This window comes from Scardinius erythrophthalmus, assembly GCF_964197995.2.
Source record: "Scardinius erythrophthalmus genome assembly, chromosome: 10".
Classification (NCBI taxonomy): domain Eukaryota; kingdom Metazoa; phylum Chordata; class Actinopteri; order Cypriniformes; family Leuciscidae; genus Scardinius; species Scardinius erythrophthalmus.
This window is the reverse complement of record NC_138230.1, coordinates 14,230,091-14,249,823: the sequence shown is the minus strand read 5'-3', so window position 1 is coordinate 14,249,823 and position 19,733 is coordinate 14,230,091. Positions and strand designations below refer to the sequence as shown.

The window sequence follows — 19,733 nt, the reverse complement described above, 5'->3', positions numbered from 1 at the left end:
AGAACCGACCAAGAATAATTCAAACACGAGTATCTACAATCCAAACAAAGGAAACTAGATAATCAACTACTAAGAACTAAAAAAGGGAACAGGAACTAAACACAATAAGGAAACACAGCAACTAAAAAAACACAAACATAACACAACAGTTACAATTACAGTGGTAGTAGTAGTAGTATAGTTTTAACAGTATATTATGTAATATTATATATTATGTATACTAAAATGCTAAATTGACCACGAGGAAGCCACAAAATTACAGGTTTCTTTAAACATAAGCAAGAAATAGTTTTTTGTAGCTTTGCTTGCTTTGACTAATGACAACATGTGCTGAAGAAAAAAAAGTCAAAATCATTTTTAACCTTATGTGAAATTATGACACCAAAATGTCTGTAACTTGCAGAAATATGGATTGGATATACAAAAATTATGATATAAAATATGATATAAAAAACAATTACTACCTTCCTTTACCGCTGCAAACGATTAGATTACACATAATAGTAATTCACATCTATGCTTAACGGTTATATTAACTCAGTTATAATCATTATGTGATGTTCTTTTTTAATTTTTATAAAAAGATTTTCTGTTTAAGAATGTTACATTCTAATTGAGTTCTAACTTCCATAACTAAGCAGCCTTGTGTTTGCATTAACCATTAACTGTGGTTTTGGTTTGATACAACGCTGGACACACCTTAGTAGAGTATTGTGACAATGAGGTTAAGAGAGAGAGAAAGAGAGAGAGAGAGAGAGAGAGAGAGAGAGAGAGAGAGAGAGAGAGAGAGAGAGAGAGAGAGAGAGAGAGAGAGAGAGAGAGAGAGAGAGAGAGAGAGAGAGAGAGAGAGAGAGAGAGAGAGAGAGAGAGAGAGAGAGAGAGAGAGAGAGAGAGAGAGAGTACAAAAAACAGTGACGTCTGTGTTGCAGCCTACATATATTTTAATAATAAAGTTCTGAACATGATGACTTAAGAAAGCTTTATTTTAAACAAAAAACATTTAGCTTTTAGCACAGACATGTTTAAAGCTCAAAGAATACTGTTTGTAGGCCAAAGTCCCGTCATACACACCCACTGTACTTTAACCTTGCAGCAAAAGTAGTTTTTATGGTTTTTCATTGGATACTGACGTACACACATCAACACAAACTCATAGGTTCCAGCTTTGTGTTTTCGCTAACTGCGCCCTGTAGCAGGCCTCACAGGCGATGGACAAACCCACGACCAAAGACACAAACTCCTCAAAGTTCACCTCTCCATCGCCATTGGCATCCAAGTCCTTCATGATTCGGTCTACGGTGCCCGGATCCTTCTGAGACTGTAGGAAAAGAAGAGAGAGTGAAATGTGTTAAAGAAACGAGAGAAAACTTCTATCTGGTCTGCATTTCCTATAGAAAGCGAATCACAGAAGATCTTCACCTTGAGAAACCCAGAGAGCTCGTTCTCCATCAGGAGTCTGAGTTCACGGCGGGTTAGGGTGCCGCTCCTGCCCTCTTTTCCAGCGTACCGGTGGAATACCATGATGAGGGATTCCATGGCAGTCTCTAGTTGGGAAGGCATGGCTGCTAACGGCTCGGGTCCAGCACTATAGAAAGCCGAAATTTATCTAATATTAACACAACCGATCTTGACAATGCAGTTAAACACACATTATAAAGAGCTTACCGTTTGGGCGTCTGAGTGAAGAATTTGAGAAGTGCTAGATATCTCTCTCAAGAATTTATAGGCTCCGGCCGAGCCCATGGGCAGGAGAAGCTCTTATCAGGGAAGTTGAGCAATTCATTACAGCACAGCATACCAATGTGTGTGAGTTAAGCGGACTTTGTGTGTTCAATATTAATTAACTCAAGGTGAACAGCAATGGTATTGAAACACCAGAAATCTCACACTACATATATATATTTTTATGAGCTGACATTGACTGTATATTCATATCAGCCAAGCTTTATAAGTCATGCCTACCACATTGCTAACTAGTATCCATATAGCAATATGCTGAAAAATATCTTAGCAACTGCAACACCCTCACCCACAACATTCCAACATTGTGAATTGGACCAATGATTAGATTTTTTCTCACATTTCCATGTTTGGAACTCTGAAGTAAACGGCAGCAGAACACATTTCTATATAGAGCTAGACAATACAATTAAAATGCTTAATACTATTTGGAAAATAGATCACATACATATAAAGTAAAATAATATCGTTTTCCACTGACTGATTTTTTATGATTCTTTAATTTCTATACATTTTCTTAAAAATCTTAAATATATCATTTGTATATAATATATTAATATATCATCTAAATATACAGTATATATAATATATATAATAAAAATATTGATTTATTAGCATAGGCTATACAAAAAAAGTTGCTGCCTTAAGATTTTAAGTACAATAAACTTGCAGTGGATGTTTAAGTTCAACTTAAATTACATTAAACTGATTTAATAAAAATAGTTGAATTTTGTGTAACTTGTAAAAAAATTGAAAATTGCTTAACTTATTTTGGTGAGTAAAAGCAACGTTAAAAACATATGTTGTCATAACTTATTGATCATATCATTTTTACAGTGTATATTATAGGCCTATATATATTAGATTTAGGATGTTAAATACTGCAGGAAAATGACATGTAAATACAATGAATGAATGAATGAATGAGACTGAAAGAGATGCACATAATAGCCTACTGATTAAATTAAATTAAATTAAATTAAATTAAATTAAATTAAATTAAATTAAACAAAATGTATTCATTTGATTTCTGCGTTACTTAACCCTTTGGTCAACTTCTGAAAATGATGGGAGAAACGAAGCTTTACGAAACTCTGAATAAATTGAAGTCACTGGCTGTCGACATCTGCTGGTCAAACTCAGCCCAATCAATTATAATGGCACTTTTTACAAAACAATTTCATATGTTTTCATGAAAGTGTAATCTATTGAATGTAATCTACAAATAAATAAATAAATACAATTAAATTAAATTAAATAACGACGTTCTGTAAAATTCGCGTTGTTTTATTAATGTGTAGAGCTTGTTTTGTGTGTTAGCTATTAAAGGGATAGTTCACAAAAAAAAAAAAAAAATCTTTCGTCATTTACTCAGGTTGCTCTAAACCTGTATGAGTTTCGATCTTCTGCTGAACACAAAAGAAGATATTTTGAAGAATGTCGGTAACCAAACAGTTGATGGACCCCATTCATTGACTTCCATAGTATTTTTGTTCCTACTAGGCTATGGAAGTCAATGGGGTCCATCAATTGTCTGGTTACAATACTGACATTCTTCAAAATATCTTCCTTTGTGTTCAGAAGAAGAAAGAACTTCATACAGTGTTGAAACAACTTGAGGGTGAATTAGTAGGCTAAATGATGACAGAAGTGTCATTTTTAAGTGAACTATCCCTTTAAGTAACATCTGCACATTTTCACTTTTTACAGTGCTTGTGTTTTACAATGCCGATATTTTAAAACGACTGGAAGTGATGCTAATCTCTTGATAATACACTGAAAATAAACGCAAAAACGCAAAATCTAAGTTGTGACATTGGCCGTCCTGAGATAGGATGGTCTCAGTAATCGCGCTGCTGATGGAGGACGTGCTCGTTGCCACGGAAACGGGATGCGTGCAGGAGACGAGCGCGATGGAAAGCATCTCCAGTTGCGTGCTGATGTAGCGACATCCTACTAACCTACATTTCAACCTGAAAGAGGCAATGGCGGCCAACGGAAGATTTCCCCATTGACATATGACGGTCTACTGCGACGAAACGGAACATAAACGGTACATTTTCAAGATTTGTATCCGCAATCCGCATCGTGCATGTGGATGCTTCGATGGCATGCCGTGTTTTAGCCTAATGCATTTACCTGGCTGGAAACTGCAAGTAGGGGTTTCATTCATTTCAATAAAATATGTGCATGACGGTAAGTCGCACAGATTTGCGACATCAGTGCTCTCTCTCATATGAAGTAAAGGCAGCAGGATCCCGTAATGGCGCCCAGATTTCAGGTGAAGGTAAGGGCGCTGCCGAATACAGCTCGAGCAAACCGCACATACAGTATTACAGTCATCTCTGTAGGTAGGGCAAACCTCAGTCGCGTTTGTTTTGTACTGTGGTAAAATCACGTTAAATCTTTCGTATTGTGGGATGGAGTGACGTATATGACCAGTTGACATTGCTGAATGACCGCGTGATGATAAAGAAGCCCATTAGTGTCTTTAAGCTGTTGTAGGCCTTTCTAACGCATGCGGTTTGATTTTTAAATTACGATTTAAAGTAAAAAATGTTTGTCTAATGCAAAGATATTAGATTTTAAGATGACATTGCCATTGTATGGGGCAGGCAGTGGTTAACTAATAACTAGTTTACAAGTGATAACCAGCTGTATTGTAGTAGGCTATTTGCACTGTGGTAATTTGATTATCAGAATTAATAAACTAAGGAATGTCTTTGTCATGGTGGTTCATAGAGTTCAAACTAATTTGTAACGTGTCTTATTGTTACAAATATGTGTTATATGTGGTTGTGGAGAGGCAAATTCTGTATACGTGCCGTGCGTGTTTGTGGTGCTGTTGCTCAGCATGTCTTCAAACCGTCACCAGAAATATGTCTATACTGTGTGTTTCTGATGGACAAGGTCTTTCTTAAGCTGATGTGGCCTTTACAGAGCTTCCAATGTCACACAGCTGTCTGCTTAAATCATTTACATCAGGTCACTATCCATTTTTAAGAGCATTGCAGACTAGCAGTGCACCAGAGACAGCTATTTATAAAGGTGTGTGCATGTCTCTCTCAGCAACCAGGCAGCATGAAAATCTAGTCTCTTTACTCATCTTATCTGCTTCTTTCAGTGTGCAACAGAGACATGGAGATCAATAATACTGACCCAAATATGACTTCAGCACCTATTTTTATCTGGCTGAACCATGCTAGTGTGAATTTTCAGTTTATCACCATGGAAAGGGCCATCATCATAGAAGTGCATGTTTGAGTAGCGTTTTTGCTAAGCTGTTAGGGGTGTAACAATATACGTGCCACGATATATTGCAATTCAAAAATGCAACATGTATTGTGTACAGTTCACTCTAAATTAAAGCTGCAGTCCGTAACTTTTTTGGGTTAAAAATTATCCAAAATAATTTTTTGAGCAAGTACATAATCAGCCAGTGGTCAAAACTATCTGTTTGCCTTAGCTCGATTCAAAACGGAAAGCTTGTAATAATGTTTTTAATTCTAGTGGTACTGGTGGATTTCAAGCATGTCTTTGCATCATTTTACGTCACATCTGTACACATAAAGACGGTGTCTCGACTCTCGGCTAGTAGCCTATGTGTGTGAGGATGTTGGAGGTGGAGATTTATAGCCTTTTCTCGCAGCACTTGATATAATTAAACTTAGCAATTTGATTGCGGATCCAGAAAGGTTCAAACGACAATCACCAGTGACAACTGGAGATTCACCCGTTGTAAAATGCAAAAGACTTTGGAGTGGCGACAGAAAAAAAGAGACTGCAACCGGGCCTATCCCAAAACAAGGATAAATTACGGAAGGGTATTTATTGTAGTCACTCAATGCTGATGTTGTTAACATTAACGATTTGAGAACAAAGTATAATTTGCACGGTTTGACATTATATGATAAGATATCGTTAGATTATAATCAGCGCGATTTACTGCAATGCTTTTTTTCCCTTAGTTGGTCAGAACAAAAGTGGATGTTACTTACTTGTTCAGATGACATTTTCTTGTAAAATTCTTATGTTGGTCATACTTCCAAAAAGTAGAATCTGTGATTGCGAATGACAGTATCCACACCGGCGCGGTGACTGACAGCCGCACATTCTCCTCAAAACATTGGATTCATCCGCACTGTGCCGTGCCGAGGCACAACTCGCGCAAAGTTGATAATTCCGCAAATAACTGCAATTGCAGATTTTGAACAGAGATGACGACAAAGAGGAAAAACTATGGACTGCAGCTTTAAAGTTTGGACAGATTTAATAATTAATTTAGCAACAAATATGATAAGGGTGCATCAAGTAAAAAGGTAAACACAGACAGGAACACATTTGAGCTTTCATGATTATTAATTAAAACTCTGGGGTCTGAAGGGGTTTTGGCCCCTGGAGAAGTTTTGACATGCTCTGACATTTGTGCTTTTTTCAGTTGCTTATAAACATATTAATGGCTAAAGTCTGTATTCAGCACAAACTGGGCTACGATAATATTTGAGCAACATGTATGTACACGTTTGTATTTTTGAGAAGATAAAGTTTATGCGGGATTATTGAAAAAACAAGTTTAGGGAACATTTTAGGTGATTTTAGGGGGACATTCAGGGTTATTATGACTGGTTAGGAATGTTGATCCAGGAGCATATGGTACTTAGATAAATAATGTTGTGATTGTTATACATAAAGTATGTTAAGTTTTGCATCGTTCTGCATATTCAGAAAATATTTGGAAAGGTTCTGATTGTACCATTACAACAAAATACATTCCTGGACATACACTATCATTCAAAACTTTGGGTCGGGTCAGTAAGGTTTTTGAAAGAAATTAAAACTTTTATACAGCAAGGGCACATTTGTTGAGTTGACATTTGCATTGTTACAAAATAATTCTATTTAGAGTAGCCTAAATGTTGTTCCTTTGACCTTCCTATTCATCAAATAATCCTAAAAATGTTTTATCATGGTTTCCACAAAAATATTATGCAGCACAACCATTTACAACATTGCTAGTAATACGAAATGTTTCTTAAGCACCAAATCATATTAGAGTTATATGTTCCCTATGTCTTGTTAGGACTTTTGTGTTACTTCCTGTCCTTAGTGCCATGTTTGTAGTTCATTGTAGTTGTCCATGTTGATGAGTCTGATTCTTCCCAGTGGCCTGTTACATGATGAAGCGATTGCTGAACAAACCCTGAGTTTCGCGATTGGTCCAGTTTTGGTTTGCGTTCTCTACCCCAGAATAAAACTTGCTCCGGAGTTTGCAGTGTAGTGTAAGATAAAATGGCGATGAACACTGCTAAAATACAATCCACCCTCTTGAGCCCGAAAAAACAGAGTTTGCTCAGACTAATCTCAAACTTACCTGGGTAGCAACTGAAACCGGCTTCATGCAAAAGGCCTCAGGTGTGTCTTGTTAGCTGCATGTGTTCCTTCTAAATAGTTGTTTGCATTGGATGTCTTTAGATGATTCATGTTTCAGTTCCCTGGTTTCCGGCTCTTGTGTTTGTTATTTTGATGTACGTTTTAATTAAAACCATTGCAATTACATCCACATCTCTGCCCGCCATCTCTTCCGCTCCTGCTCATCTTTCTCCTTTCCCCCCCCCTCTATTCCTTTTCCAGTCCAATATGAAGAGTATGGAGCTGGAATTGCAGTGTCCTGTGTGCAATGACATTGTGAAGCAGCCAATTGTACTTCCCTGCCTGCACAGCGTGTGTCTCATGTGTGCCTCTGAGGTGCTGGTTCAGAGCGGGTATCCCCAGCCCGAGCTCCCCCCGGAGCCCAACTCGCCCGCTTCCACCCCCAACATGCGGTCCCCGCGGCAGATGCGGAGACCCTTGCCCAAGTCTGACCGCGTGGACCGCCTGTTGCGCTCAGGTGCGTAAAGACAAGAAACCGTATGCGTCATCTTTAAAGTCAGTGTAAACAGGTTGATATATTCAGCTGTTCAGTTTTTTTCATTGTGTGTACGTTATTCAGTTTATCTCAACGTATGTATGTATGTGTTTAGGCTCTGGGACGTACCCAGGCCGCAGGCGAAAGGAAGGCCATGCACCTCTCATGCTTTTCCCCTGCGCCCCCTGTGGGCGAGATGTAGAACTAGGTGAGAGAGGATTGGCTGAGTGCATGAGGAACCTTACACTGGAGAGAATTGTAGAAAGGTAGTACACACATTCAAATACATTCAAGTAAATATTATATTTAATATAATAAAATATAAAATGTTTGTACAAAATATAAAATTATATAATTTAAGCATTTATATATATTTATTTATTTATTTTGCTTTTAAACTGAACAAAACATGCAATGGCAAAGTAAGTTATACAAAGGAAAGAACCAAAGACGAATATACGCACACACAAAAGAAAAGAAGTAGAAGAAAAGAAAAGAAGTATATAGATATATAGATATAGTAATGTGTATAGGTACCAATGATAAATTTAAGCATTAGATTAATATAGTAAATTATCATATTTTAAATAATGTTGTGATCCAGAAAAAAAAGAATATAGATGCAAATGCACTAAATGACCGACAAATATCAAAACAATTTAAAATGATAATAATAATAATATCTTGGCATTATAAGATATGGGCTACAATATGTATTTAATTTAATTTGAGCAGTTTACTTTTATATTGATTTACTTATTTGATTAGTGATATAGTAATCTTAAACAGAATCTTAAATACACAATTCAATATTGTATTAAATGACATAACTGTAATGAAATTTTAATATAATAATATTATATTGAATGCATTTATACTTATTTTCTTTATGTGATTGGTGATCTAGTAATCTTAAACAGAATCTTAAATACACAATTCAGTATTGTATTATATTAAATAACTGTAATGAAATTTTGATACAATATAATATATTTTAATGCACTTATACTTATTTGATTAGTGACCTAGTAATCTTAAAGGGATAGTTAACCCAAACATTTATATTTTGCCATTTACTCATTCTCAAGTTGTTCCAAACCTGTATGAGTTTTTTGGGTGTACTATCCCTGTAAATAGAATTTGAAATACATTTAATAAATTACTAATATTTATTTTAATATTTTAATATTATATAATATTATATTTGTAATGAAATATAGTATAATTTAAGCATTTACACTTATTTACTTATTTGATTAGTGACCTATTAATCTTAAATATATAATATAATTTCAGGATTTAAACTTATTTACTTATTTGATAGGTGACCTGGCAATCTTAAATAGAATCTTTAGTACACAACTTACCCAGTGTGATTACTTAATCTGCATGAATAAAACCGCATACAGGCAAACAAAGAAACGCTCACTGTAGAATCTGCCTCTTTCTCTTGCTTTCTCTAGGTACAGACACACAGTGAGTCTGGGCAGTGTGGCTGTGATGTGTCAGTTCTGTAAACCCCCACAGGCCCTGGAGGCCACTAAAGGCTGTTCAGACTGCAGAGCCAGCTTCTGTAACGAGTGCTTCAAACTCTACCACCCCTGGGGGACTCCCCGCGCCCAGCACGAACACGTGCAGCCCACCCTGAACTTCAGGCCAAAGGTGAGACGCTTCTTCCGTGCCGCCCAGGGTTACCTCTTATACCTTGAGGTTCAGGATTTAAGATAACAAATTATTTAACATGAAACTGCATTTGCAAGCCATTTTGCTTCCCTAATATGATGCATTTCCAAGCGAAAAAGAATATTTGCAAACTAAATATACAGATGCAAATTTTATCCATAGTGCATCATAAAGTTTCTTTCCATATCTCTAGGTGTTGACATGTCCAGAACATGATCAGGAGAGGCTGCAGTTTTACTGTAAGTCCTGTCAGATGCTTCTTTGTTCACTTTGTAAACTGCGCCGAGTCCATACGGGTCACAAGATGGCACCCGTCACCCAAGCCTACCAGAGTCTCAAGGTATGGTTTTAATTCACCTCTATTTTAATGTGTACATGGAATAACTCACTGTATCATATTCAGTTGCCATTTTTTTAATGAAACAACAGTGCCCCCTAATGGCATTGCCAGTGCAGTACCACACAGTTACTTTGGAATAAGGAGCACCTTTAAAAAGCTAGAACAATGGAGAAAAGTCATGTGATCAGATGAGTTTATCCCTCACAAACATTTTGCACAATGGTGTTCAGTTTGTTTAGCTGTGATGTGCAACTCTATTCATTGCATGTCTTAGATCTATGGTTTATAAACACTTGAAAGCCAGGAAATCACCAGTAAACACACTCCATTGTGGGTGATCCTTCTGTAGTGAGGTATTTTTACTCTAACAGGGATGGTTTTTCTTTAGGATTACAATATGTACAAGATTTAAAGGACATGATAGACAGGGGCTAAAACTAACTTTTTGCCACACCTGCCAATGGCTGGTGACTTGAGAAATTTGATCAGCTATAAATATATTTTACCAGCCATGAAACAGATTAATCCTTATTGAAGTTGCAAACGTTATTCAGTCAGTAGCAATGAGTGATTGTTATTTATCTTTTGTTGTTTGATTAACATTAAAAACACAGACAGGAGAAGGAATATTAGGCTGCAGTCACTTTAAGAGCTAATGCACGGATCCAATATACCGTTACACATGTGTTTTATTTCTCAACTGTTTAAAGGGGGGGTGAAACACTCATTTTCAGTCAATCTCATGTTAATCTTGAGTACCTATAGAGTAGTACTGCATCCTTCATATCTCCAAAAAGTCTTTAGTTTTATTATATTTGTAAATGAAAGATTGGCAGTTCCGAGTTTTTCCTGGAAAAAAACGAGTGGCTGGAGGCGTGCCGTGTGGGCTGTGCTTACGCGCCGATAGCTAACAACACACAGACATTTGAAGCAGACAAGCAGTTTTACTCACCGCCTGCGGTTCCAACGCACGACCGTGAACCTTTATCATTGGGACTGCTCCATCCTTAAGTATTAGACGATCTGCAAATCCGGCGTCGAACTGGGCTTTGTTTATAAAACAATCATCGTCGAAATGCAGGGAACAAACAGTCTTGCACAACTCCGTTGATGCTCTGGAAAAACAAACTCCATCCACTGGTCCCTTAACGCCGGGTTCTTTGGGAATCTGTGCAGGGATGTCTTGCCCTGGCAACTAAAAACCCACTTCTTTGGTGACACTGGCTTCCCTAAAGCCGAGCACAGCGCTGTGATGATGGGCGAACTGCTTTCCGCTCTCTTGCTCTGGTCTACGGTTGCGCGCGCGCCCGCGCTCTTCCGATAGAAGTGCCCTTAGGACCCATATAAGGAAATTCCGCCCCATCTGACGTCACACATGCCCATACTCGAAAAAAACTTTCCGAAACTTGTGACAAACCGGAAGGAGCATTTTTGGCACAGAAATACTCCTTCAAACTTACAATTTAATTTTAGAAACTTTGTCCATGTTTAGCATGGGAATCCAACTCTTTAACAGTGTAAAAAACTCAGTATGCATGAAATAGCATTTCACCCCCCCTTTAAGTTCAGTTAAGACATACCGTAACTGACTATGTTATGTTTACAAGGATACTTGCCAAGATGGGCATTCTGACATAATTTTGTTTGAATATGTCTGTTCAAGCGCTAGAAGACGTGAAAGAGAGCTCAATTCAGTATTCGCGCACTGTCTGAGATGCTGATTTCTGGGCGCAGGCGTCTGATGTTTGCACACAGTTTCTTTTCGCGTCTTCTTAAGCTTGAATATTTAAATTGGCCAGGCTTAAACTTTCGTGATAATGCAACACTGGCCTGTCAACTGTCCAGAGCATCATTCACATTCATGTTCTCATCATTTTGCATTGTTAGATTTATAAAAGTGTACCGTCCAACTGGCGATTGACACCGTTTCATGTACTCGCAAACTGAATCATCCATCGAGCATAAAAACAATACATAACGATCACAATGGCTTTTGAAAGCTTTTGAAAATCTGAACAAAAATGGAATGCATTGCAAAGTTATTCTGAATTTTTCTTGCCACTAAAATATTCCAGGGATGAAAGTGTTTAAAACATAAAACACACTTTTGGTTTTCCATGCATATTTGTTTAAATACATCGACATCTTGTCAGATTATTAAATAAATGTCTTAATTTTGGAAAGAGAAAGTTGAAAATCATTTACATTGTGTTTTTACAAACCCTAGGACAAGATCACCAAGGAGCTGAACTACATTCTGTCCAATCAGGACATGGTGTTGACTCAGATCACTCAACTGGAGAATGCTGTCACTCAAACTGAGGTACGCCCACCTTTTCCATCTCTGTCACAAAAGGGCCGCAGGTGTTTGATGTGCTGAGCTATTGTCTGTGTGCATGAATGCAGGTGAACAACGTATCAGCCAAAGAGCAGCTCTCTCACTGCGTGAAGGAGATAATGGCGTTGCTAACCGAGCGACAGACAATGCTGGCTCAGGCTCTGGAAAGCTCGCGGCAGAGAAGGGCAGAGGCCTTGTCCAATCAGGTGGCTGAAAAACGCAGCCTGCTGGAGCACGCCGGCTTGATGGCTTTCACTCAAGAGCTGCTCAAAGAAAACGACCCATCGAGTTTTGTGCACGCAGCCAGATTAACACACAACAGGTGGGACGACTTGCTGATAGCACTGATGTCTGTTGCCAAAACGTGAAAACACTGGACTGTTATTTCTCTTTTTCTCAGATTGGCCCAGTCTATTGAATCGATGCAGCGTTTCTCTCTCTCTGCTGATCCCTCGTTCCGTCACTTCCAGCTTGATGTTTCCAGAGAGCTCAAACTCCTCACAGACCTGAACTTCATTCAGGGTAGGAAAACTCTGGTAATTAGACACATAAATGTGTAGATACAACAGGACATATTTAGGAGGATCTGTTGACAGAAATGCAATATCATATACATAGCTATGTTTTCAGTGGTGTGTAAAGACCTTACATAATGATCCGTTATGTTTTTATTACCTTAGAATGAGCCATTTCTATCGACATACACCACGGGTCCCCTTACATTGAAATAGCCATTTTGCAGCAACATGTTTACTATGTTGTTCTTCATGCAAAGAAGCTAGCCAAAGTCAGCGAATAAAACACTGACACAATGATGAACAAGTAACAATAATATTCGCAAATTACATATCGTTTTACTGAATAATTAAGTAAACATAATTTCTTTATCTTACTTTATCTTTGTAAAGAAACCTCATTGCTTAACTGGCTACTCCCTGCTGTCTCAGACGATGACATCTTTTCCTGTCGGCCGCCGTAACTTCTGTTGGCTGCAATTCACAACCTCGCCGCTAGATGCCGCTAAAATTTACACACTGCACCTTTAAGCTTTCTGAATCGTAATTTTTTTAATAAAATGTTTCTGTATTTTTATAAATGAACAAATTTTAATGTCAGAAAACAGTCCGAAGTGTCACGCAATCTAACCCTAACCGAAAGTGACCTATCCCATCAGCCCCTCTCGCTCCTGTGATTGACACCCAGCGAACCCTTGCCTACGACCAGCTGTTCCTCTGTTGGCGGTCGCCTCAAGACTCCTCTCCTGCCTGGCATTTTTCTGTGGAGTTCCGGCGGCGTGGGGTGGTGCCAGGGGGCGGGGCAAGAGGAGGGATTCACGGGGGATTGGCTGCCGCTCGCTGGGGCTGGCAGAGATTGGAAGAGGTGACCGGGACCTGCGCTGTGATTGACAGGCTGGAGATGGACAGTGTGTATGTGCTGAGGGTGAGAGGCTGCAATAAGGCCGGCTTCGGAGAATACAGTGAGGAAGTATATTTACACACACCACCAGCTCCAGGTACGAAGTGTTTTCAACACAAGACATAGTACAAAGAGAATTCATTCCAAATTGATACTCATCTACTCTTTATCTTTTTCCTTTTTTATCCATTCCCATCTATCTTTGTCTCTACAATCTTTGGTTTTTCCATGTTTTGTTTCCAGCTTTATTGACAACATCTCTATACTGCCACCTTCCCTGTTCCCTTTTTATAGCCCTTAAAACTCTTTCTGTTATTGTGTCTTTATTCTTATTTATATTTCCCTCATCTTTTTATTATTTGAGCCATTTATTCTTTAATCCACCAGTATGTTTATTTTCCACCCAAAGCCCTCGATGTAGTGAAATATTTTGATCTGATGTGAATGTTGACCCATCTGCTTTGTAAATGTGGCCACAAGCTAACTTTAATGCTGTGTAATGTTTATTAATACATACACATTAAATGGAGGCCCATGTTACAAATAATAATCCAAGGTTTGCATCCAAACAGAAGGCAGATGTTCACGACAAAATAGTAACTTTATCTTCTGAGTGTTTATAGCTAATTATTAATAGAATAGATTATTAGGAGGAAAAAAATAATCCCCAATTTTGTCCTTATTTTAAACACCTGTACTTGTTTTAGGCATAAAAGCCCATTCACACCTCGAGCAGAGATAAATCGACAAAAAACACAGATCGCCGAGAAAAATCACATTATCATCATGAACAGTAAAAGTTTACAAATTAATATAGTATATATTAATTAGTCATAAAAACTAAAAACCGAAGTGACTGTGAGCACATCTGTAATGTTACATATGATTTTTATTGCATATAAAAGCTGTTCTTTTGAACTTTCTATTCATTAAAGAAGTTTTCACATATGTTAAGCAGCACTGTTTTCAACATTGATAATAATAAGAAATGTTACTTGAGCAGCAAATCAGAATATTAGAATGAATTTTGAAGGACCATGTGACACTGAAGATTGGAATAATAATGCTGAATATTCAACGACAGCAGTAAATTACATTTTAAAACGAATTAAAATAGGAAATACACTTTTTCTTCTCTGCCTGTCTGCTGGAACGCAAATCTTCCTCCTTTTTGCAGTCTTGATTTCACCCTGCTATTCCCAGAGTGCATTTCTATGTCCTTTTTCCTTGTTTACTGTTTTCCTGATTGCTGTTTTTATGCTATATCCTCCTTTTGCATATATCTCCTATACTTCTATTCTTCCTTTTCCACCCACTCTTACCTCCCTCCGTTTGGTGCCTTAATTCTGTGTCCCTCTTTCCCCTCTTCTTCTGTCCTCCTCAAAATGTCTCCCGTATTCCCTCGCTGTTGTCTCCCCCCGCCTCTTCGGCAGTGTTGAATTTTTACCTGGACTCTCGTTGGGGTCTGCACGCGGACAGACTGGTGGTGAGTAAGGAGCAGCGTTGTGCCCGCAGTGTGCCCGGTCTGTCCCTTCTGCAGGCCGCCGATCGGGCCCTCACTTCCTGTCACCTGACAGCTGATCTGCTCGTGGGGGACGTGGCCATAACGCAGGGCCGACACTATTGGGCATGTTCAGTGGAGCCAGGCTCTTATCTGGTTAAGGCAAGTTCTGCAACCAAGGATAACTATATTAACCGTCTCTCCCGTACCTCCTTCTAAATCACTTTTCTCTCTTTTTTCTACAGGTTGGAGTGGGCCTGGAGTCTAAACTTCAAGAGTGGTTTCATCTGCCTCAAGACATGGCTAGTCCAAGGTAAGTACTAAATCTCAGAAATGAACAAAGGAAGAGAACAGAAAATAAACATGAGAAGAGAAAGTAGATATGTTACTGTTAAGATATGACACCTATTATCTTCAGTTTTGGTTTTATTATGACCAAAACTATTGAAATTTAGCCTGGGTTTTCCCATGCTGCCTTGAGCGCAGCGCGATTTTATTCACGCTGCTAGGCAGCCTGGATTCCATGGACCAGATTTTCGCCTCAGCGAGGGGACCAATCACAGAACGGGGAGGGAGCAGCAAGGCGATGACGATGTCTATGCGACGCACCGAAGCAGTTTGTTTATATCTATGGATCCAACAAGGAGACGCGAAGTTACCTTTCGATGCAGCCTTAGATAGTGATAGCTGAACGCCATCGTGTACACATAAATCTCTGACACATCGTCTTCTTCCTCTGCGAATTTCTGTCGCTCTACATACGTCATCTGGTATAATTGAAACGATTGGCTATGAGCTACGTACAGACGCATTTGATAGACATTCGTAGCGCCGAATAAACGGCTCTGGGCATTCGTAAACCACGCCTCAAATACGAGAAAATGAACATGTGGTTCTCAGTGAGACGAGGTCTGACGTTAGCCAGGCTAATTGAAATTATGACTAAAATAGAAATGAAAAGCATTATAAAGAATAAACCGAAATAACCACATCTAAATTCAAAATGATGAAAAATATCCATTCTTTCACTTATTTATACCTTTATACACAACAAAATGTAAAAGCTTAAACGATTAAAACCATACCATATACATACTTGCTTTCTGTTAACTGATCTCTATATATACAGTAGATTATACATATTTTATATATATCAGGGGTTTTTAATCTTTTAGATGCCACCGACCCCCAAATATGATCTTATGTGAGGGACTCCCATCCAAAATTTTAAAAGGCAGCTATGAATTTTTATGTATAAATGCCCAATTTATACTGTGAAATTAATAAATATGTATATATTAAAATAAATATTTAGTTTCTTATGGTTTTCCCTTACTCACTGTAGTACTATACTCTGTATTGTTTATTTTATTATTTATTTATTAACCATTACTTTACTTTAAATCTTATTTTTACTTTTTTTTTTTCTCTAAACATTTCCACGGACCCCCTATCACTTCCTTGTGGCCCCCTAGAAGTCCCCGGACCCCAGTTTGAAAACCCCTGATCTATATTACATTTCCAAGTGAAACGCATATTTAAAGAGGAAAATGAATGGCACTTGATTTCAACCATTTTTCATGCTGACTTTAACCTCATCTTCTCTGTCTGATAGATATGATCCAGACAGCGGCCATGACAGTGGAGCCGAGGATTCGTCAGATTCCCCTCCCCCTTTTGCTTTCCTCACAATGGGCATGGGCAAGATCTACCTGCCCTCCTCCGCCAACTCCCATCACGGCAGAGAGTCTGGCTTCACCAATGGCAACAGCCCTTCTTCGCCAACCGGCGTTACCTATCCATTGCCTCCGAGACTAGGAATTTGTCTCGACTTTGAGAAGGGCCGTGTCACGTTTTACGATGCCCACTCTCTCCGCCCACTATGGGAGGGACCTGTGGACTGCTCCGCCCCCGTGTGCCCTGCATTCTGTTTCATTGGAGGCGGAGCTCTGCAGCTACAGGAGCTAGTAGCCAATCGCAACGCAAATCAAACCCCAGTAAGACGAGTCACCATTCAGTCACGTGTTACCAAACTGAACTGAACTCTGATTATTGTTTTTATAGTTCGATTTTAAGAGACGGTTGTTTTTAATTGCACCCAACATAAACCTCTGATTCTTTTTGTTTTTGTTTTGAGAGGCCTTTATTGCTGCACTGCTTGCTGAATTATGAACCTCTTCAATTGAATTATGAATTTGGTGATGCCACCTACTATATACCCATGAAAACTTTAAAGTGCATATTCACCTATATATACACACAATATATGCAAAAATATGTGTTTCCCAACCAATCTTTCTGTGTAGGAAATGTGCCTCAAAGTTTTTTTTTTTTACTAGATTTCCCCCCACATTGTGTATATTATAGTGACATAATATACCTTGTATTAAAGTGCTTTCGTTTATCAAGCTCCAAACAGAGCAGAAATTCCAGACTGTTACACAAGGCCTTGTTTTATAACCCACAATTCTATCGTAAACATCTGCTCTTTCAACCTCTAGCCATATGCTGTCAAGACAGGTCTGTCAAACTCTATCAGCTGTCAACTCGAGCATTTATAAAGATATTTACTCAACATACGTCTAATGCCAGACCAAATGCTTCTCGCTGCTGTTTCGCCTTAGATAGTTAAGAAGAATTTTGATTTGTTGAAATATGTGGCTTCTAGACTGCAGTCGGTATATAAAAGGACTTTTTCTGAGCAAATTGTTAGGACACCCTCACCTTGTAGCTTACACAAATTGTTGTTTTGAATTCCCATATGCTATTGGACAATTGGAAAATATTTAAAGCTTAAATGAATTAAGTGAAGCTTATTCTTAAGAATGAAAATCTTCAATGCAATAGATTGGAAGTGCACTGCTTTACTCAATATTTATGTGATTAAAAGTTTGTGTGTGTAATGCACTTACCCCACCATTATAAATCACCTTATACGAGCCTGTAGAGAATATTTTTTAAGAGTCTGAATCATGTGCTTGATTTCAGTCCAGCTTTAAGCTTTAGAGTGTAGTTTGAATCTTGCTGGAGAGAATGGTGGCTTTTGCCTGCTTGTAATAAATAATTCTCTGAAAATGAAACTTATTCTATTCTTAATATCACATATCTCATAGAAAATACTCAGAAAGAACGGTGTATTACTGTTTTTTGATCAGCTGGGGGCAGCAGTTTCTTCAAATATACTGAATGTGAGTGTCAGTTCTCTTGCAAGGTGGATTAGAATTGAACTGTTGCAAATGCCTCCATTTAGCCAATCTTTTAGCTAACGAAGGAATTCAGGTCACATCTATATCTACAAAATATAGTAGGCTTTCCATTTGCAATGGTGTATGGCACTTTTTTAAATTTTATCAAGCATATAGAGTGATCAAGTCAGTCAGCTTCATAAACAAATGACTCCCACTGTAGCCTAATTCATGAACAAATGGACGGTTTTTCCATTTGGTAGAGAATTGGAAAATTACTGCTTTGTGGCTAACTCAGGTTCTTTGAAATCGAATCCCGTCCGGACAGGATAGGATAGGATAAGACCACCCTTAAGACTTGAACCGCCCAGAGGAAAACGCAGACAGAGATTTATGAATGTATTTATTCTGTTTGCATACAACTATTCATATATGCACCCATATAAAGTATTGCCATATATTGAATGACAAAAAATGCATTATTGAGGGAATATGGAGCAATTTTAGGCAAAGTGAGAGACTTACTTCCACTGCCACCTCAGGAGGATGCTCACTGATGATTTTTTTTAAATGAAAATAATATACATGATGTCAACATTCTCATGCTACTTCTTAAATATTTTTCGTTTTGATGAATGATGGCTAATTCGTATGAATTTGCATGATTTCATTTGTACGTTTTTGATACGATCTTCTTGCGCCCCAGTGACGGGTTTGTTTAGGGGTGCGGACCCTCATGCATACTTTTTTTCTAACAATCATATGTTTTTGTACTATTCACATTGTACAAAATCATACCGAATCTTGTAACACAGTTACGTTTTCTTGTGATATCAGGTTGGATACCTGCACCCTATTTTCCTTTTAATATTATATTGGTTATAATTCAAATAGACCAAATAAGTTTTGATACTACGCAGATATGCATGTCTGTATACGCTTCTTTAGAAAGCTTCTTATATGAAAATCCACATATGTCTTTAATTGTTGCCATATTGGTTAGAAACCACAAAGTCGAGTGGTTAGGTATGTTTCAGCTTAGACAGACCCTTTGAGAGACTATGAGCCAAATGAGGGGTTAGCCAATGTTTTCCTCTCATGGAATGTAATGTTTCAGAAATGTAAAGTTTTAAAAGCACAGATTTCTCGTTTGGCTTATGTTTCTGGTGAGAGAAATCCAAGACTATACGTCGTCTCTCTCTCTCACACACACACACACACACACACACCTTCTCGGCCCTCTCTGGAATCACTGCTCTAGGGAGTGTGATGGCCCAATAAGAACTGAGGGTGATATTTCTTAAAGATTGTGTGTCATAGGTTGATTTTCTTTTTCTTTCATCTCAGTGTTCTGTGCTTTCATCTAAACGCCCGATCTATCCCGTCTCCCCCATCATTCTCTCCCGTTTTTCCACAGTTCATCTCCAGCGAAGTTTTGCTCACTTTATCTTCATATTGATCTCTTTCTTTTTCTCCTTTCCGTTCCCTCTCTCCATCATCCACTTCGCTTTTGGCGATTCTCGGCCTGGGGAGAGGGAAAACTCAGCACCAGATTGGGTTTTGACTGACTGAAGGTATGTAGCCACAACACCACATGTAGCTGCAGCCTCTAATCCATACCAGGA

General features: G+C 38.3%; 2 protein-coding genes across 2 annotated transcripts; one reads left to right on the top strand and one right to left on the bottom strand.

The window, feature by feature from the left end:
- Nucleotides 1-966: 966 nt before the first annotated feature.
- Nucleotides 967-1,579, bottom strand: s100a10a (S100 calcium binding protein A10a). Its single transcript, XM_081376024.1, has 2 exons — nt 1,420-1,579; nt 967-1,318 (listed from the first exon to the last, which is right to left on the bottom strand). The coding sequence occupies exons 1-2, from the start codon at nt 1,558-1,560 to the stop codon at nt 1,151-1,153; spliced, it is 309 nt and encodes a 102-aa protein (XP_081232150.1). The 5' UTR covers nt 1,561-1,579; the 3' UTR covers nt 967-1,150.
- Nucleotides 1,580-4,003: 2,424 nt separating this feature from the next.
- On the top strand, nt 4,004-16,965 carry trim46b (tripartite motif containing 46b; the record flags this gene model as incomplete). The annotated part of the gene is made up of 12 exons (XM_081377678.1): nt 4,004-4,027; nt 7,372-7,627; nt 7,761-7,911; nt 9,109-9,307; nt 9,522-9,668; nt 11,896-11,991; nt 12,075-12,328; nt 12,407-12,528; nt 13,181-13,519; nt 14,856-15,085; nt 15,169-15,236; nt 16,539-16,965. 12 exons carry the CDS (start codon nt 4,004-4,006, stop codon nt 16,963-16,965), a joined length of 2,313 nt encoding a protein of 770 aa, XP_081233804.1.
- Nucleotides 16,966-19,733: the final 2,768 nt, after the last annotated feature.